Genomic DNA, 19,136 nt, shown 5'->3' with positions numbered 1-19,136 from the left:
ACCTTTCTGATCATCATCATCTTTTACTTTTTACTTTTCTTAAAACAACCACTTTAGTCCGTTATTTTTTCCAGTGCACAAGGAATACATACATATACCCGGCTTAAGAGACCTTGAAAACATACCTAAACTTGCCACAGTATCAAAGTCTGGGACGTCAGATGATTAAGCACACGTTTGGTCACTTTGCGGTACAGTGAGCCCTGGGGCCATCAAACGAGAGAGACACCTGTTTCAATACATCATTCATTACACGCTAAAACATCGTCCATTAGCTGGAATCAAAGACGAAATGAAGATCTAACGAACAGGGAAACATAAGAATGAAATTGGTTATATAATGAGGCATAAATCATCTAGCAATTTGCATATGTTATAGGTTTCAGACTCCCAGTATAGGCTGCCTTCCTGTTTACACTCCGTATGCATGGATCACGCCCTTCTCCAGCAGAATTAGAACTCCCACGAAGAATATGTAGTAGGAAACGAGTAGAAAGCCACAAGCTCGTCGCAGCTTAAAGTTTGTGGTTAGTACGGAAAGCATGGAGAAGCCCATCCCGACCTCCAAGAAGATGCACACCGTCTCCCCGAATCCACCTTCCGTTGGCTGCTGGCAGATCACTTAACAAAACTTTATATAGCAATAATTACTGTACTACTACTTACGAATATGTTACCGGGCGCTTTTACAAACGAGTTCACCACCAATGGCAGTGCCAAAAAAACAAAGGATCCTTTGGGGAAAGGATCCTATATAGCCTTCGATACTATCTTATGATTACTTACCAAATACTGGTGCTGAGAAAGTGGCCGTCATGGCCATGCGGGGCCATCCCTGATGGGCCAGCGAGAGATTGGCCACCAAGTCGTTGCTACTTAATGCCCAGCAAATGGCCGTGGCCAGTGAGAATTCCTGGCTCACTTTCAGTATGGTCGCCATCGTAAAGAACATGGCATTCACCTCGGTGGTCAAACAGAAGATCAGGAAGACGGCGGCCATGAAACCCACGCCAGATGTATACTGTAAATTAAACTCCAGTTGGTTAACTTTATATCATATCGGAATGCGACAATTTTATTTACTTTTTGCAATATTGGAAAGATAATTTGAGATTAAATGGGCAAAGTAGCCTAGTTTTATAACATATTTATTTATATATTCTTAGTCATAAGAAAAACCGGTTAGACATAAGAGAACGTGCCTGAGATATGCGCTAGAAATACCAAAAACTTACCCTAAAAAATTTGGGCGGGGTGTCAGTGCGCGTGAGAAAAAATATCAAGGTAGTCACAGGAATCATGAGGATCAGCGCAATCATATAGACGGCAATGCCCGCAATGCTATATCCCTGAACTGAAATGCAGATCGTAAGGTGAAAGAGGACGGCACTTTTCAAAGACAACCTCACGTATTATATAGGCTATGTAGGTGGGAACTAGAACCACCTGGATGTTAAAGAGCAGCTTGGACCATCCGTATTGGGGCGCTCCCATGTCGACCTTTGGGATGAGTATTCTTAACAACATGTCGATGGGTTGCTTCACTATCAGATACAGCTTCACCAGGATGGTTCCACGATGAAAGCGATCCTTGTCGAATTCGGCCACGGTGTTCCAAAATTGTCGAAATATTCGCTTATTTCGACTTCCGTGTCCAATGGAGGGTCGTTGGATATCGGGGCGCTTCATTGGCATCTCCTTCTGCGGCTTTAGTTCCTCCAGCTGCAAAGCCTCAGCAACATTCAGCTGTCTTTGCTCCATTTCTGATAAAGAGTAAGTTATGTTCTGCTAACTGATAAAACAATGGACTCACTCTGAATGCGGGCAATCAGCAAATGCTGATCAACGATGGCCACCACCACATAGCCAACGAATATGAAGGCACTGGGCAGCGCAGCCACCCAGCTGATTCCCTTGGGTCGCTTGTGGATGTAGTCCATGTAGACGGTATTGAGGAACAGGAAACCGAAATCCCTCAGATATGTGTTTGCCTGCATATTGAAGGGCTTGGTCAGGATCACCAGTCCGGCCACAAAGATGTGCAGGAACATGGCCTGTGACATGCACGAGAGGAAGGAGTGCTTGGAGCTCTGCACTCTCGAGGCAATCGCCGTGAAGAAATCCGGTGATCCGTTTGCAATGGCCAAAACGGTAACTCCAGCCGTGCTCTCGTTCATTCGCAATAAGTCTGCGATCACCATCAAAGTTGGACAAAAGCTGGAGGAGTATGTTCAAGCATATTTGCAGTACATTTTGATATCACTATTAAACTCACTAGTTTTTGATGGTTATCTGCATCATCCAGAAGATATAAATGGCTATCAGAAACATGCCCAAGACACTCCAGAAGGAATTGAAACTATTTCGGACGTCCACCTTGCAATAATGCCATCCCAGGTAGTTGAACAAATTCATATTGATTAGACAATCCGGTGTCGTTTGCACAAATTTGCATTTCTGGGACTCCAGCAGATCGTGCACCATGGAGCAAGAGGTTTCGGAACGCATTTTTAGCTTGGTTTATAAGTCTCCTTACTATTTATTCTTGTGAGCTGATCAAAATCCCTAGGCTTTCTTAATGATTTTAAACAAAGATAATAAGAAAAATATTTCACCAAGTAATGTCCAAAAAAGTACTTTAAATGTTTAATAAAGGTCAGCTTAATGGGATCCATAACAATTTTGCGAATAACTTTTGAGTGTTGAGTTGTTTACAAATTCCACCAAAAGTATTTTGTTTTGTCCCATTACTAATCAACAAAATATTTGTGCTCACCAAGCCGTTCGCGCTTGATTATAAAAATCGTTAATCTTTGTATATTCTCCAATAAAGTAATAAGCCATGAGCGTCATACCAACAGTTGGCAGTCGGTGAGATAATATTTCTGCGGCCAGATTTCTGCTTAAATTAGCACTAACCATAGCGAAATTTATGATAAGTATTTATATGCAACACGGAATCCGCATTTCACATGCAGCTGCTGTTGCTCCATTTGAATCAAGAATGATGCGGATTTCAGATAAGGAATCGTTTTATTGCTAGCCAGTTAAATTAGATCGCACTTGGTTTTAAATTAAACAATACTTGAGTAGTCTAGATTCTAGGAGAGCTTAGGCAGTCTTGGTCTCAACCTTCTTCTCGGTCTCGGCCTCGATGGCGGTCTTGACCTCGGCTTGGGGCGCGGCATCGAGGACCACCTGGACGGGCACCACCTGGGACTCGGCGGGCAGGGGTTCGGATTTCTCCACCACAACGGATTCCTTGGCAACCACAGGCTCCTCCTTCTCGACAGGAGCAGCTTCCTTCTCTACAGCAGCCTCCTTATTGTCCAGTTCCTGGGAGCGAGCCTTGCGGTACTTCTGCTCATCCTCGGAAGCCTTGGGCAGAAGGGCAGCCGACTTGGCCAACTCGGTGATCTCCTTGGGAATGATGGTGCCAATGGGCACGAATCCGTTCTTTCCGGCGGTGTAGTGCACCTCCACGGTGTTGCCGTCGGCGTCGATGTAGCTGTACATGCCGGAGACCTCCAAGGCTTCGTCCTCGGTACCGGCGTTCTCGATCACGCCCTGCTCCTGCCGAATGGACTGGTCACCGCCCTCGTAGCTGAAGTGGAAGGAGCCATCGGCGTTCTTGTTCGTCTCAAACTTCAGCAGAGGCACAATCTCGCGCTTCTCGGTGGTGCTGTCAACCTGGCCAATGCTGGCTGCCAGAGATCCGCTGGCCAGGGCCAATAAGCAGATGGCGATCTTGAACATTTCGTTGGCTATTTTTGTGGGGTGAGAGTGGTGGGAGAGTTTTGGTGCTTTCTAGGCGGGAACCGACGGACGACTTGGCTTACCACATCTTCCAACCACTTTATATACCGGCGTTTAATGTGCGCAGCAGCCGCGAATTAGCATCTTTCAGTCCCATTACGCCATAACCAAAAAATACAGAAATATACCCAAAACAAAAGCGAAAGAAAAAACGGAAAAAACACAAAAGAAATTCTATGGAAGCGCGCAGAATGTGACTTAATAAAACACTCACATCTTAGCGACAACATTTGCATATTTGTGATTCAGCGACTTGGCTTAAACGTAAGTCAACAAAAAAAAACAGAGGTCAAGTGATAAAGCCCATGATGACTGTAATGAGATCGATTTTGGCCGGTTATACGAAAATTCCAGCAATCGCAAAAAAATCCCGCCAAGACAGGTTGATCTTCGTGTCCGTAAGACGTCATAAACTTGTTTCTCACTCGCTGCCAGTCAATCCATCACTTAAAGTGCCCGAAATATCTAGGCAAGCTGATTGATTGCCAATGTTTAGGAAACTGCATAGCATATTAGCATAGTGCTACACACGCTCCAGCAGACAAAGGGGCATAAATTAAGATACATTTGAGGTGCGCTTATATCGAGTCCATATATCGGTTTCGGATTCGAATCGCACGCGATCCATCAGTCATCAGTCATCACACGGGAAACTACTTGGCCACCGTGTGAGTGTGTGCAAAAAGCATCGGCTAGTGGTAAGTGAGTAAGCCAAATTGTATGTCAAATGTGAAAAATGCACTAAGCCAGCGGCAAACGACTCTTCCTCTCGGCGAAAAACAGCAATTTGAAAAGCCGCCCGAAGGCCAAAGCAAAACGCGGGCAACCGCCAAATTGGCCAAGTAACATGGAAAACGAACGAAAGGGAAAATCCAACGGGTTGCGGGAGTTGGCCGAAAATCTCGGGCGATGTTCATAATGTTCGTGATCATCTTCCAACGCAGAGCTGGCTGGATTTTGGCAGCAGCTATTGCTGTAATTTTTATGAATTGCAACTGACATTTCTACACGCTGGAAAAGTTTAAAGTTTAAGCCGAAAACTCCTTGGTTTAGGCCTTAGCCGGCCGGCGAAAATGTGCCAAATGGGAGCGAGTTACTGGTGCAGCTGGGAGTGGTGCCTGCTCGACCTGGTCAGCGAAATTGGCCTAAAAGGGCAGGCTCACCCGGTCTACATAGGGTAAACAAAGACAAATAATGCTCTTTAACGATGCATTGAAATGGACAAGCTGGCTACGCCCCATCCCGCGGCCCATTCAAATGTCAGTCGGCAGAGATTCATTGGCAGGCATGTGGCCAAATGGCCAATTCATCAAATCGAAACCAATTGCAACATCTGTAATCTTTTAATTAATATTTGACTTAACGAATTATTGCATCCAGTCGAGCATCCAGCGGGGGCACTAATCAAATGAAGTTCGCATTGCTAATTCACATAAATTACACCGCGGAGAACTGTGAGCTGTAAGCTGTAAGCTGCATACGCGGCGTATGCGCAACGCCCATTTGCATTTGCAAACTCGTTGCGCATACGCTACGTGGTGCACTGGCAGCGACGGCAGCTCTTCCGATTCTGTTGCTGTCAGGCAGACAAACACTGTTTGTTTCGAATACCGCTCGGCCCCCGCTCGTCGTCGGCTCCTCCTGCCCTTCCAGCCGCCAAATCTGCAAATCTGGGCTGCTGCACTGCATCTGGCTGCGGATGCTGCTTCTGCCGCTGCTCTGCTCTGAGCTGCAGTGAATGCGATTTCGGTATAAAAACGTTTGTGGCAACTGCAGCCAAGTCAAAGCACTTTTGACGAGCCTCCCAGCGCAGTACCCGCTATCAAGTCGCGAATTCGAAGTGAGTTTGAGTTCTAGTTGCGGTGGTGACTCCTTGAACACAGGATCACACACAGATACATAGATCAAAGACATAAGCTACAACTTGCGAACAAGTGCAGAGACAAGTGGAGTTGATCCTGCATAAAGGATATCCAAAGTTAATTTCAAAAGATCAAAGCCATCACGTTTGGATATTTTTCCCACGACCTCCACCATCATAATCATCATAATTTCGCAGAACTTTCAAATCGCAAAAGCCAATCGGAGTATATCACATACTAATTGCCAAGCAACGAGTTTGACATTCAAAGACAACGCCGGCGGCATCTCAATCGAGAGCCAAACACCAAACACCGCACCTCATCTGCAGTACTTACTTATGACTCTATTTAACCACCGTACCACCGCGCGGTTCCCGCATCTTCTCTTTTGTCCACTAAAGGTCATGACGCTCACCCACGCCACCGCCGCAGCCCTCGTCTTGGCCCTCTGCTGCCTCAGTTTCATTCAGGCGCAGCCACAACGCGGACTTCCCCCACCCCGCGGCAACTCCTTCGACGCGAACGCGGTGATTCTCAAGCAGAACTTCGACCTGAATCCCGATGGCTCCTATCAGTACAAGTAAGTGGGGTCCATGGGTTTTTGGTATCCTTTCCAGGATTTTGAATGGATAAAAGCAAGTCGTGTGATCTTACTATCTTGATCTGATGTTAAATAATTTAAATTAAAAATTGCAGTTTAATTTCTCTACATTTCATTACTATCTTGATATGTGAGAAACATTCTTCAGTAAATGTAATATCATTGCTCCACATACTTTGATACCTTCTGCAAAACCTTTTGTAATTGTTTCTAATGAGTATTATTATAAATTTTTAAAACTTGTAGCTACGAGACAAGCAATGGAATCCGAGCGGATGAGGCTGGCTATTTGAAGAATCCGGGCAGTCAGATCGAAGCTCAGGTTAGTGCGCTTTTCAGTGCTGAATTCAGCATATTGTAGCCTATTTTACGGTGGTGCTGAAACTCTTTATTTAACTGCAATACAGGTGATGCAGGGCTCCTACTCGTACACCGGCCCCGATGGCGTGGTCTACACCATCACCTACATTGCTGATGAGAACGGATACCGCGCCGAAGGAGCCCACATACCCACACCGCCACCAGTTCGCGCCGCCGCCGCTCCCGGAAGATTCTTCAAGTAATCCGCTCCGCTGTAGAATCGTGTTTTAATTCTTCATCGTTATGCTCAAGTTGGCAATCATTTCGTTGAGGGTCAGTGCCGAACTGGCCGAAAGTGAACCAGAAACAGATAGGAGAGAGAGCAACTGCTTGTTGGAGATCCTTTAACCCACCCAGAATCATTTCCATTTTATATCCAGTCCCTTACAAACTTCACTCCCTTCGTGCTTCATCTGTGCATTTCTACAGCCAATTCACATTCTACATTCTACTTAGTGCTTAACGAACAACATGTGAGATTATCATTTGTAAATTACGTAAGATCGATTGTTAAATGTCGTACGGCAACGCATGCTCAGCAATAAAACAAAAATTGCACAAAAATCAATCCGAAGCCTTGTGGTTAAACCATTTAGGAGAATGATCTCAGCATTGTGATGTAGGACATCGCTGTACGGACAATCTGAAAACGAAAAGTTTTGACAAGTAGCTTGTACCATTAATCCATGTACAATGGAAATTATTCACTCACCGATGAGAAGGCCTCCATGTTTGCCTCGAAAAAGTATCCTGTGATGCGGAATCCCCGATGAGCCCGCATCATGCTGATCAACAAGGATCGGCAGATCGAGGTGGAGGCTCCACCAGCACCCAAGCTCTCGTGCCAGGGACTGTCGTAGATGGCCCACTCGAAACTTGCGCTCTCGGTCTTCAGGTTCTCGCCGCAGTGGCAGTAGATATAGGCCTGTATGATGATGGTGGCTATGAAGGAGGCATAGTAGACGCCCTCTGTCTGGGCAAAAGTAATGGAGAACAGGTATCCCAGCATGCAGAGTTGCAGAGATGAAATGAAGAACTGGGCGCAGATGATCGGCTGGTAACACTGATTCAGATCGTTGCACATATCCAAGGTGGTCTGGTACAGGGCAAAGACTTCGTTTAATGTGGCCTGTGATTCCTTGAGGGATCCGCCCTTGAATCTAACCACCTTGTACTGGGCAATCTTGAAAAAGGCGCACAGGTTGCTGGTGAAGGAACAGAATATGGTATCCAAGCTGACAGCTGGTAAAACCACACCTGTCGAGGCGAAAGCGCTCCAGATAAAGCTCAATACATAATTGCGAATGATGTGTATATTCCAGGGAAAGCTTCAGGAACAAACCCTATAAATTTGATCAACATATATATAATTTGTACATACAGACAGGGAAAGGGCAACTCCGGCTCTGCATGACCTGCTAACCAATAGCTGAGACCCATTCTCACGAAGGGCAGAACACTGTTCAAGGCCCAGGCGAGGAGGAAACAGGTCCTGAACAGAGTGCACATTCGTTGATCCTGCTTATTTGCTGCGTTTAGGATCTCGGCGTATTCCTCTCCCTGTTCCGCCTCTATAAAATAGTACATAAATGTTACACATTCCAGACAATATAGGATAAAACTTACCATTTGACATGAGCAAACGAAATTTGTCAATCAGTCGTTTGAAATCGCGACGTAAATACAGTATCATGCTGAACTTGAATAGGCCCAGGATGGTTATTAGTAGGGCCACCATGGCATCGGCCAGCACCATTACGTTCATCCAATTATGGAGCACGGCTGCCAGGATAAAGGGAAAAATGGCAGCTATTCCAAACACGTTTATTGCTCTATAGGGGCGCTTCCACATTTCTCGATTTTCACTAAAGAGATCAAAACCCAGAAGAGCAATGGTGCTCTTCTGTACTTGGAGGAAACTTTCCATGTCGACAAGGGTTAATTCGGCCTCACACTAAGTCATGTGTGTTCAGACCAGGGGTTTTAAACCTTTCCATTGACTAGGAATGATTGAAATGCAGATGCGAAAGTACAGCTCCTTAATACCTTTCCTTCTTTCACAACATTTACGAATGGTTATTATATATGAAGTATGTAATTTATAGTCTATTTTTTATTATCTTGTGATTGTTGATTGATAATCAAATTATAAAATTAAGCTGATGACCTGCAAATGAAGTAGTATCACCATTTAAAAGTGTCCACTTATTCAAATTTTCTTGTGTTCCATTTATTCTTTCCATTTACGACGTGTGAATACCTTTATTCACATGGTGGGGATACTCCTTCAAAGGGTATAATATCACGCCTAAATAATACCTCCGTTTGACACATCTTTAGGCATAGCAAATGAGAACACAGGTTAAATTTTAATGTTCTTTATTCACGCCTTGACAGCCGAGGGTCACATGTCTCTCCAAGTGATTGCTATGTCCAGAGGCGTGGTCAGCGATTTCAGAATTGCTATAGGCCCAAAACTTGTCTCCAAAATTCAAAGAAATCCCATTCTGAAGATTCATCGCTATAAGAGCTAGATCTCTCATCGGGATAGTCCATGAATTCGATAAAGTGATCGTTGCAGTCGGTATGATCCCAGGCGTAGGCATAGACCAGACAAAGGACACTGATGAGGACCTGGAGTGTTGGACGCATCTCGATTTCAGTTCGATTCGATAGATTGTTAGTTCAAACTTTTGTGCAACTGATGACAGTTTCGACTCAACGGCAGTTCTTATACGGAAAGATCGAACTCTCGACGCTTCTGTACGGTAAATATGAATTTTTATCGTAGTTTTTGACGGTTATTTTTTTTAAAGCGATATATATTACTATTCTAATTTCGTATAGCCTTACTTTTTTGTCATTACAAAAGCATTGAAAGCTTGAAGTTGTGTCCACTACTGTACGCGAAATTATATTTTTCGATCTAGGCATATCACTTTCAAACCGCACCAAAATCCAGAAACCTCCTATAGGTCTAGATTTACTGCCACTAAACTATCCGGTTGATCGCCAATGTTCCATTATGACAAACAGGAATTTGACGTGTCTATTAACGTCTGATGAATATAGAAAAAAAGTTCAGAGGGTTGAAGAGTGAAATGAGCGTGAGGCGGCGTATGTTTAAAAAAAGGTGGACAGGATAAGTATATCCCCTAAGAGGGAATAATAATAGGCCTATGCACCAATCTAGTTTGACACCTTTTCAAGAACACGAATCAAGTTTAAATACTTCATTAGTCCTAAATAACACGTTCAAACCCAAGGGTGTCCTTTTCGCTTGGCGGGTGGTGAATTGGGTAAGGTTGTGGCTTACGTCAGAGATATTAGCCAAGTTTTCGCTCCAGTAAAATTAGACACACTCAACTTTGTTTTGCCGTCTATCATTACAGTTTGATTAAATGAATTAAACATTAAAGAATTTGGGGCTGTGTTTTTAAGTGGTCTTATGGATAGCAGATAATTAAGAGCTACCAGGACATCTGATTACTGTTAATTCAATCCGAAGGCTGAAGATGGTTTTCTATTTCTATTTCTGTTGATAGTAAATAATATATTTAAAACGCCACCAAATAAAAATCGAGATTTAAATGCTCCAAAGTTCTTTATTCACGCCATGACATCAGTTACAGGGTATCCTTTTGACTTGGCAAGTGGTGGGATTGGCCGGAGGCGTGGTCAGCGACGTCAGTCGTTCTATCGGCCATACCAACCACCTCCGCGACCGCCCCAACCTCCTCGACCACCCCAACCGCCTCGACCGCCCCATCCTCCTCGACCGCCCCATCCTCCACCGCCACCCCATCCGCCACGGCCGCCCCATCCACCATGGCCACCCCATCCACCGCGGTGACCCCATCGGGCCTCTCGGGCTCCATCGTTGGCATGGTTCGCTCCATGATCGGCGACGTCCAGGAGTCCGACCACCTGATCGTTGTTTTCGGAATCATCCAAGGCGTAGGCATAGGCCAGGCACAGGACACCGATGAGGGCCAGAAGTGTTAGACGCATCTTGCTTTCTGCTTGATTCAATGGGTTGCTGATACAGACTCGAATGCAACTGATGATTTGTTCGTCTCAATCGCGGGCCTTATATGCGAAGATCTCGCCACTTGACCGACGTTCCTGTTCTCATACGCATCGATGAGTCGGGTCTCTCCAAAGACCCCCCCATATGCTCCAGCACCACCTTTTGTCATAGTCGTACTGTGTATGTACTATATATTGTTTAGGGGCTTTTTTAACAGGGTTCTGGTTTGTATCGTCGTTATATTTCACCACACAAATATTACACTCTTTGTTATTTTGTGTACCATTTTTTTCTGTTGTATTTTTTGGCTGTCATTACTGAATCATTCCAAATTTTAATGTCTCATTTGCGAAAGTTGTCGGGATGCTACTTCTAAGTGGTTTCATACATAGATCATTCGATTAGGATTCGTTGACTGTTAACAATTGAGACCTGTTTTGTTTTATGGGTTTTTACTAAAGTGCATCGGCAGCTAAATGCCCATATTTAATTAATTATTTATCAGCAAAGCCAAGTATACACAACAGAAACCTTTCCATTTACAAGTAGGATTAAATCGTTTAAAGTTGATATCAACTAAGCTGTGACAAGATGATGACATGTCAATCAAATTAACATTTTGTTGAATACATAGTAGTACTTAGCGTTAAACATGAGATAACCCTATATTCGAGATCCTCGACTATCATATACCCGTTTCTTAGTGCAAGTGCAAAATTGAATTGAAAAATGTGTCGAAACTGTGGGCGTGACAGCTTTGGGTGGTTTGTGGTCGTTCCGCTCACTTTTATAGTTTCCGAGATCTCGCCGTTAATAAATGGACAGATAAAGGGATCGTTATCAAAAATATATAAACTTTATAGGATCGGAAACGCTTTCTTCGACCTGTTACATACTTTTAAATGAATCTAGTATACTCTCTTTCCACTCGTATCGGTGGTAATCATATAATATTTAACACTAGTCTGCTGCTCATTAATCCCAATTAACATAGTTCTCATTCACAAGGATTTATATGCAAATAAGCTCCCAATTGTTTAATGAATGTCAAGATCAACTTGCTTGATCTAGAGTCTAAAAAGTAAACAACTAGGAATTTACGAGTGCAAGCCGTTGAACTTGAGTTGTCATACGGGTTCCCATCGAAATAAGCCGTATGGCGTCTAATACTTATAAAAACAAAATATAACCAAATAACTAATTTGACTAAATTAGCTCGTGCGAGTCAAGAAAGATCACGCCTACTGATTTGTATGGATATGGATCTTACTCGTGAATAAACTTAAAATCCACAAAATTTTAATCGGACGTTCTGGAGCTTTTTTAAAAATAAAGCTCTTCTACCTCATTTTTCATGTAGAAAAGGGGCTTGTTATTGCCACCTTGACTTTTTTCTTTATTTAATCTAATAAATATTTTTCTAAAAATGTATAGTGCAATTACTGTAGTTTTTAAACAGTTAATTAAATTCCGAAGTACTGAAAGTCTTCATATTCCAAATTTATCATGTCAGCAGTTTCATTTCACAGGGTAAAGAGAGCAAATGTGTGTTGAAACAAATAAAAAGGTGTGTTATTTTGCAGCTTTATGATTCCTTTAAACAAGAATTTTTTTCTTATTTATAGTATTTGGTTCAGATTCTTCTTATTATTAAAGACATCGTACTGCAGTCTGAAGAGAACATACTTTATTTTAATACATTTAATTTTAAATATATCGGTTGTCATCAAGATTAGTTTCAATATGTATAGTACACTATCGACCATAATGTCCATGTCCATGACCACCACCACCGTGATGACCATGTCCATAGTTGCCATGTCCGTAATTGCCATGTCCGTAGTTCCCATGACCATAACCGCGAGCCTCTCGGACTCCGCTTTCGGCATGTTCTGCTCCTAGATTGGCCAGATCCTCGAGATCAGCTCCATACTCATTCAGGGCGAGAGCATAGGCCAGGCACAGGAGGCCAACGATGGACAGAAGGATAACACGCATCTTGCAGATACTTCGGGTAAGTGATTTTGTGGATATCTTGGATCTTTGCTATGTGCAACTGTAACTTTTGGAACCAAAGCTGCGGTCTTTTATTCGATCCCGAGATCCAAAATATCGACTGACATTCCTGTTTGTTGTTTACTATTTTAAATGTTCTTGTTTACTTTGCACAAATTTATTTGATAACATAAAACGCCAGCACGTAAACAATTGAAATGGTTTTCTGTGATTTAATTTGGCTATTAATAAGCTCTTTAAAGCTTTGGCTTTTTATTAACTTAATGCGCTTTATTTTAAACTCATGAGCTTTCACAGAACTTTTGAATATCTTGATTATACTATTGATCACTTTATTCAAAAGTTTTGGGAAGCTACTGTTTTGAGACTGCTACCACCAGTAACTACTATAGATGCTTCTCCAGGGGCTGTAGGAATTACTCCATCCACTGTTCCAGCCTCCATTCCATCCTCCATTCCAGCTGCCAATCCATCCTCCTCCCCATCCTGTATTCCAGCCGCCTCCCCAACCTCCGCTCAGCCATCGAGCTGGTCTATCGCCCTCCTTCGCTTCCTGACCACCCAAATCCGCCACATCATCTAGTGTTGCTGCAGCAGCAGGATCCTCATTCACAGGATTCGCCAAAACACATCCCAGGACAGTCCATACAACCAGTAAGAAGAAGGTGAGCCGCATACTGACCATTTCAAACACTCTAAAATGAACTGCGATCTGAACTGCCTTTTATAGCTCTAAAAGTGCAGTTCTTGTGCCTATAATTATTACGTATTCGCAACTTGCAAAAGATACATAAGTTGTAAGGCCCTGACCCCACTATATATGGTTAACACCCAACGATAAATTCATTTAACATAATTTACATACGGATGGGCAAAGCAAGAGAATTCTTAGCCAACCGAAATCCAAATTGAACAAAAAAAGTAAATGCATTTAGTAAAACAAAATTTATAAAGAAATTAGACTAACAAAAACAATTAGTAAAACTAATTAAAAATAGATAAATAATTCATAAAAAAGATAGTTTATCGAGCTGATAACTTATCAAAAATGTTTCTATCTGTTACATAATACTGATCTTATGGCCTAGCCAAGCAGACTGAGTAGACCGCTCAGCGCTTGTGGATTTGCCCCCGCTCCTGTCGCTCCAGCTGCCCCGCCCCCATTGGCGAGAAGAGGGCGTAGACTACTGCCAAGGGCCTGACCCAAAATACCGGCTAACTGGGCTTGCTGAGCGGTGGATAGCTGTGGGGTTCCACCTCCAGATACTGCTCCTGAGGCCGAACCAACGGCCAAATTTGTTGGAGAGCTTGAGATAACAGATGAACTGCTATATGAGGGATAACCGGCTGATCCGGCAGCTCCAATGGAGCTATAAGTGGGCCGGTAACCATAGTAGGGCTGCGGTCTCTGGTATCCACCGTAGTTGTAGTAGCTGGGTCTGTAGTAGTTCTGGCCATAGCCGTAGCCCAAGCCCGGGTATCCATAGTTATAACCGTAGTTGGGATATCCGTATCCGTAGTTGGGCCTGTATCCGTAGCTAGGATAACCGCCACCGTAGTATGAGTCCGATTGGGTGCCTCCTCCGGCTGCAGAGGATGATCCGCCACCTGGTCTGATGGGTGGTCCTGCAGGCAGGGGAACATCGAATAGCGGTCCACCACCTCCCAGTAAAAGGGGCGTCAATAGTCCCAAGGTTCTGCCTTGAGGACGTTCACTCCGGGACTTACTCCTCTGACCGGAGACCATCAGGAAGAGAAGGCTCAGCAGAGCCAATCGCGCGCGTAGATACATTTCGTAACCGTAACAGTCTGGTGGAGATTAACAACTGCGGACCGACTGAAAAACCGAATAATATTTTATACCACAGAGTTCTTGGATGAATTTCCAAATAAGTTGGCAAAAAAATGAACCAGAAGACCTTCGGCACCTGCAAATAATAATAGCAGGCCGAGCGGAACCACGCCAATCTTGGCCAGAACGTCATCAACTGGTTGGCGCCACGCAGCAGCTTTCACGCCCAGTTCGAGATCATCTTGTTTTGGCCCAGTCCGCAGACGAGCACACCCGACATTGACCTTGCCGAAAGTTGGCCAAATAAGTCAGCAAACTGTTTCACACCGTTAACTCGATCGCTCACTTCCGCGGGTTTTTTTTCGCATTTGGCCTGCTGTTTCGTTTCATTCACATTCAAAAAGCCAACAACCGGGGGCGTTTCTTCTATACTCGCAGGCTATAATAATAAAGATTGTCAATAGTAAAGTTAATTAGCGAGCTGGAAATCTATTCACCCCTGAGTAGATGCATTCCACCAGGCGTTCGCATGTCAGATGGTGAATCATCTTATACGCGGTGTATAAGAGCCGGAGTCTTCCCAGTTTCTGTTTCCAGGTGTTGCTGTAAAATGATTGTCCAAAACATAAAACGATTGTTTAAAACAATATAATTTAAGACTAAACTATATTGGTTTTCCAAGGTTCAGTGCTACCGGGTAAACACCTATTTTTGTTTTTAAACAAATATTAGTCTGTCTTTATTCATCGTACAACGACTGGATTTAAGTACTAGAATAGTTATGGAATCTATTATTACCTTGAGAGTAATAGTTAAAAGCACACACCCTTAGCCTAGCCGGAACTCTTAACTACAATATTTATTGCCAGTGCAGTAAAAGACAAGTTAGACTGTAATAAATTATTGTAATTTAAGAGGGAGTGCCTTTTAAGTATGTTTCTTACGCCACGAACCAGTTTATGAGAATGATATACGATTTGTTTTGTTAAAATCTTTTAAGTTTATTTCGTTTTTCCCGCTCATCTGTAGATCATCGTTGTTCGCTTACTTTTAGACTGACTCGATTGCTGGTTACCAAACGGGTTTAAGGTTCTCACAGAACCTTTAGATATTTACACCTGAGAATTTAATGTGCTTCCCAGGTCCAGAAATTTAGACACCTTTCTCAGACAGTAAAGTAAAAATTCTCTGGTAAAATGCACTTAATAAACTGCGCAAAATCCATCTTGGGTCACTGATCACTTAAAGTGTGTTGACTGGTAGGAGAAGTAAATGCCCATCCCGGGGGCTGGTCTCAAAATGTGATGCTTCAGATATACACACAAAAAAATAAATCATACATTTCAAGCTGCTTACAAATATTCATAGTCATTGAAGAAGAACAGAGATGAATAATTCTAGGTAGCTTCTTTAATGAAGTACGTTGGTTTTTACCAAAATGTGCAAAAAATAACTACTTAATTAAAGTTTTCTTTTTTCAAAAACTTGCAATTGACGAATAAGTTTAAAAACCGATTTAATATTATGCAATTTCCCTATTAACATGGAGTTCAAAATCAAATTGAATAAAAATATACCCAGGCTTTATTACTCGGTGTAATTTGTATACTTATTTGTAATTTCTGGAAGAATTGGGGGGATTGTTTTCGACACGTCTGGGATTTCCGTTGACCTCAAGTTTTGGTGAAATCATCAGCGTCATATTATAATTGCCCTACGGGTGTAACTAATGATACTTGGATAGCATATAATGCGCTATAGAATACTTGCTCTTCACACGGGACATCCCCGGGTTATTTGGATTTTTATATAAAAATTGGAGCCCAGGGTGCATCGATTGCAGAAAGTGTTTGATCGTCCAATATGAAACAGTACCTGGTGCTTGCCCTCGTCTTCGCGGCCGTTTTGGCCATGATCAGCGCCCATCCTCTGGAGGAACAAAAGATAACGCTGGAAGATGCTGAAGCACAGCCGGGAATCGATGATGGCACTGGAGTTAGGGCCGCTCGTCACTTTGGCGGCTTTCGCCGCGGAGGATACTGCTGTGGAGGAGGCGGTGGCTACCGTCCTGGTGGATTCGGTGGCTACCGTCCTGGTGGATTCGGTGGATTTGGCGGAGGCAGTGCATCTGCATCGGCGTCAGCTTCAGCCAGTTCCAGTTGGGGACGTAAATAAAAATAATTAATCACTGTAAATGAGGCAAAAATAGACAAACGTCAAGAAACGAAAACAAAAACATATGACTTTGCATTGAGTGCCAATTGAGGGACTTTCGGTGTAAAGGGCGTGTTCGATTGCTTACGCACATAATCGCAAAAAATACAACGCAATCGAATGGAACCGGTCCAGAAACGCTAATCAATGAATACGATCCAAACACGATCGATATTCTACTTTTCCCACAAATGAAAAATCTTCCAAGATTAAGATTCCGCTCGTTCTAACCCATTCAATTGAAAATAGCACATCTGGACCATAAATGTGGTGGTTTTTGTTGATAACTTTAATGGCTAGATTTGATAACTGTTGCGAAATTCTTGCACAACTAAAAGGAATCGCCAAATCTGGGATAATGTAACCTGTTTTCGAACAACACACTAATTGCCAAATCAAATAAATAGCTAGTTCGATTAATTTCCAGATATGTGGGGTTGAGACAGGGTTTTTGCGGTTTTGTTTTAAAGCACCCCCGACCAGCCTTGCGTTCGATCTCTTAATGGAAAATTACCTCCAAGTTTCTGGCACAACATTTCACCAGAGGAGGAGTTGAACTCCAGGTTGCTTTTGATTCAGGCTGACCGACTGACGAGCTTCTGACTGACTCACACGACTTCTAATTGATGAACGCAAATATTTTGCACTCTTGATTGTGGAATTTGCTTTCTTGGAAACAGGTACGTTGTCAACATGATTCATGTTTATTTCTAAGTTTTCAATAGTGCACTTAATTAGCGCCTCCCCCACAAAACAATCTACGACAACAAATTTGCATTGTTTCATGCAATATGGGAACAAATATTTTGTAGTTAGTCAAATCGTTGTACGAGATACATACATGCACCTCCCATTAATAATTGAATTATTCTCAAGCTGTCGGCTTTTTAAAAATAACTTCAAATATTTCCCAAAATATACACGCAAAGTATTCAATCACGCTGTAGACTAATTGCGGTACAGTGATAATGTGATTTATCACTTCCAAAAGATCCTACAACAGCAAAAACTAACTAGGTTAATAAAATATTTATAATTGAGTTACGTATTTTTATTATAAATAAAACTCTTAGTATATTTAAAGTGATAGAGATGTTTATATATATGCCTATATATATATATATACTTCCCAAGCTTATTAAGCTAAATCAGTTTGACTAAATACTTCACAGATTCTACGATCTGCCTAATTGATGACCAATACTAATATCTTAAGTTACTTTGATCTTTCGAGCGGGCCAACTCCACCAATGAATCATTCACACTTCGACGTTGCCTACCGCAACAAAAAACCAAAGTCGCGAAATATCTAAGCCACAATTTCTAAAAAAAGACCTCCCCCTACAGGGGTTCAGCCCCAAATGACGTCACACGAGGAGAGTCGTGAGCCGGCCAAAAAGGCTGAACCGCATTGACGGAAATGTTGTGCGGTGCTATTCCTGCTAATTAAATCAAAAGATGCGCGACAAATGAAATTAGTGCCCCAATACTGTCACCACTGTGATCTGGCTGATCGACTCGGTCTGTCATCACAATTAGCGCGTATTGGAGAAGATTCGCGGGTATAAAAACCAACGACGCACGGCGGATAAGGCACAGAACCCAAAGGAACTCCAGCACCAGTGGACATACCAAGCCAAGTTCAACTCAAAACTCCAAATCAAAAGCCAACCATCCCCGAAATATATTCAAATATCCGATAAACATGAAGTGCATCATCTCCATCGTTGTGATATCCATGATCTTCGGTTTAAGCCAGATCCAAGCAGCGCCCATTGCTAAGGATGCACAGGATCCAGGATTCGTTTCGGCCACGGATATTACCGGAGAACCAGTGCGTCAGAAGCGAGCCAGTGCGGATTACTACCAGGGCGACTACTTCATCTGCTATCCCAAGAGCGCAGTGTACGGCAAAAATGGATACGGTGCAACCAATCGCAGATCCTACGACTCGGAGGACTATGCGCCCCACTATCTGGCCGACGATCCATTGGCCGTTCGCCAGGCTCGTGCTGATGCCAGACGCGCCGCCTACACCGACAGCATTGGCAAATAAATCAGGAACTGCCACTTAGTCATTTACTCTATGGATACCCAAATATCCCATGCCCAAAGTTGGGAAATTGAACAGGTCTAGCTTGTAAAGATGTACAAATATTATTAATATTATTTATTCAACACAAATAAAATAATTATTAAAAGAAAAGACTACACTATTCTTATTAATAATACATAATAAAATATATTTAATGAAACACACAGGCTTTATATAGACATGGGCAGATACTCTAGAGGTGACAGGCTAATATTCGCTTCGTAGCATACCTTTGGGCTGTTTGTTAAACTGAATTTGAAGACTCTTTATTTCTTCTTCAGACTGAGACGCCCCCGCTTTGCCCTTAAGATACAAGATACATTCACATATAGGCGACTCATCTGGTGAGC

General features: G+C 42.9%; 11 protein-coding genes across 13 annotated transcripts; 3 read left to right on the top strand and 8 right to left on the bottom strand.

Annotated features, from left to right (window-relative positions):
• Nucleotides 1-395: 395 nt before the first annotated feature.
• On the bottom strand, nucleotides 396-2,620 carry LOC6608618 (mitochondrial sodium/calcium exchanger protein). The gene is made up of 7 exons (XM_002033316.2): nucleotides 2,276-2,620; nucleotides 1,814-2,217; nucleotides 1,410-1,763; nucleotides 1,236-1,354; nucleotides 787-1,021; nucleotides 667-734; nucleotides 396-607 (listed from the first exon to the last, which is right to left on the bottom strand). The coding sequence occupies exons 1-7, from the start codon at nucleotides 2,506-2,508 to the stop codon at nucleotides 413-415; spliced, it is 1,608 nt and encodes a 535-aa protein (XP_002033352.1). The 5' UTR covers nucleotides 2,509-2,620; the 3' UTR covers nucleotides 396-412.
• Nucleotides 2,621-3,014: 394 nt separating this feature from the next.
• On the bottom strand, nucleotides 3,015-3,830 carry LOC6608617. The gene has a single exon (XM_002033315.2). It carries the CDS (start codon nucleotides 3,754-3,756, stop codon nucleotides 3,112-3,114), a length of 645 nt encoding a protein of 214 aa, XP_002033351.1. The 5' UTR covers nucleotides 3,757-3,830; the 3' UTR covers nucleotides 3,015-3,111.
• A 1,722-nt stretch (nucleotides 3,831-5,552) lies between these two features.
• LOC6608616 (endocuticle structural glycoprotein SgAbd-2) lies at nucleotides 5,553-7,207 on the top strand. Its single transcript, XM_032715965.1, has 4 exons — nucleotides 5,553-5,656; nucleotides 6,080-6,258; nucleotides 6,526-6,601; nucleotides 6,687-7,207. The coding sequence occupies exons 1-4, from the start codon at nucleotides 5,555-5,557 to the stop codon at nucleotides 6,840-6,842; spliced, it is 513 nt and encodes a 170-aa protein (XP_032571856.1). The 5' UTR covers nucleotides 5,553-5,554; the 3' UTR covers nucleotides 6,843-7,207.
• LOC6608615 (odorant receptor 47a) lies at nucleotides 7,173-8,665 on the bottom strand. The gene is made up of 4 exons (XM_002033313.2): nucleotides 8,266-8,665; nucleotides 8,021-8,210; nucleotides 7,352-7,967; nucleotides 7,173-7,282 (listed from the first exon to the last, which is right to left on the bottom strand). The coding sequence occupies exons 1-4, from the start codon at nucleotides 8,564-8,566 to the stop codon at nucleotides 7,232-7,234; spliced, it is 1,158 nt and encodes a 385-aa protein (XP_002033349.1). The 5' UTR covers nucleotides 8,567-8,665; the 3' UTR covers nucleotides 7,173-7,231.
• Nucleotides 8,666-9,001: 336 nt separating this feature from the next.
• LOC6608614 lies at nucleotides 9,002-9,377 on the bottom strand. The gene has a single exon (XM_002033312.2). It carries the CDS (start codon nucleotides 9,289-9,291, stop codon nucleotides 9,103-9,105), a length of 189 nt encoding a protein of 62 aa, XP_002033348.1. The 5' UTR covers nucleotides 9,292-9,377; the 3' UTR covers nucleotides 9,002-9,102.
• An 847-nt stretch (nucleotides 9,378-10,224) lies between these two features.
• Nucleotides 10,225-10,726, bottom strand: LOC6608613 (neuropeptide-like protein 32). Its single transcript, XM_002033311.2, has one exon. The coding sequence runs from the start codon at nucleotides 10,648-10,650 to the stop codon at nucleotides 10,336-10,338; it is 315 nt and encodes a 104-aa protein (XP_002033347.1). The 5' UTR covers nucleotides 10,651-10,726; the 3' UTR covers nucleotides 10,225-10,335.
• Nucleotides 10,727-12,334: 1,608 nt separating this feature from the next.
• LOC6608612 (kininogen-1) lies at nucleotides 12,335-12,833 on the bottom strand. The gene has a single exon (XM_002033310.2). It carries the CDS (start codon nucleotides 12,665-12,667, stop codon nucleotides 12,425-12,427), a length of 243 nt encoding a protein of 80 aa, XP_002033346.1. The 5' UTR covers nucleotides 12,668-12,833; the 3' UTR covers nucleotides 12,335-12,424.
• Nucleotides 12,834-12,877: 44 nt separating this feature from the next.
• Nucleotides 12,878-13,385, bottom strand: LOC6608611 (uncharacterized protein F12A10.7). The gene has a single exon (XM_002033309.2). It carries the CDS (start codon nucleotides 13,368-13,370, stop codon nucleotides 13,056-13,058), a length of 315 nt encoding a protein of 104 aa, XP_002033345.1. The 5' UTR covers nucleotides 13,371-13,385; the 3' UTR covers nucleotides 12,878-13,055.
• Nucleotides 13,386-13,649: 264 nt separating this feature from the next.
• LOC6608610 (prisilkin-39) lies at nucleotides 13,650-15,540 on the bottom strand. Of its 3 annotated transcripts, none has more exons than XM_032715906.1 (4): nucleotides 15,422-15,540; nucleotides 15,276-15,367; nucleotides 14,975-15,080; nucleotides 13,650-14,916 (listed from the first exon to the last, which is right to left on the bottom strand). In XM_032715906.1, the coding sequence occupies exon 4, from the start codon at nucleotides 14,475-14,477 to the stop codon at nucleotides 13,770-13,772; it is 708 nt and encodes a 235-aa protein (XP_032571797.1). In that variant the 5' UTR covers nucleotides 14,478-14,916; nucleotides 14,975-15,080; nucleotides 15,276-15,367; nucleotides 15,422-15,540; the 3' UTR covers nucleotides 13,650-13,769. The 3 variants fall into 3 exon arrangements, with proteins under 3 accessions (XP_032571797.1, XP_032571796.1, XP_002033344.1); XM_032715905.1 differs by having other exon boundaries at nucleotides 15,431-15,540; XM_002033308.2 differs by lacking the exon at nucleotides 15,276-15,367 and having other exon boundaries at nucleotides 15,431-15,539.
• Nucleotides 15,541-16,308: 768 nt separating this feature from the next.
• LOC6608609 (glycine-rich RNA-binding protein GRP1A) lies at nucleotides 16,309-16,713 on the top strand. The gene has a single exon (XM_002033307.2). It carries the CDS (start codon nucleotides 16,341-16,343, stop codon nucleotides 16,650-16,652), a length of 312 nt encoding a protein of 103 aa, XP_002033343.1. The 5' UTR covers nucleotides 16,309-16,340; the 3' UTR covers nucleotides 16,653-16,713.
• Nucleotides 16,714-18,266: 1,553 nt separating this feature from the next.
• Nucleotides 18,267-18,946, top strand: LOC6608608. The gene has a single exon (XM_002033306.2). The coding sequence runs from the start codon at nucleotides 18,397-18,399 to the stop codon at nucleotides 18,745-18,747; it is 351 nt and encodes a 116-aa protein (XP_002033342.1). The 5' UTR covers nucleotides 18,267-18,396; the 3' UTR covers nucleotides 18,748-18,946.
• Nucleotides 18,947-19,136: the final 190 nt, after the last annotated feature.

This window comes from Drosophila sechellia, chromosome 2R (genome assembly GCF_004382195.2).
Source record: "Drosophila sechellia strain sech25 chromosome 2R, ASM438219v1, whole genome shotgun sequence".
NCBI lineage: Eukaryota > Metazoa > Arthropoda > Insecta > Diptera > Drosophilidae > Drosophila > Drosophila sechellia.
Note: the sequence above shows the minus strand (reverse complement) of the source record. Positions and strands in the feature narration are given on the sequence as shown.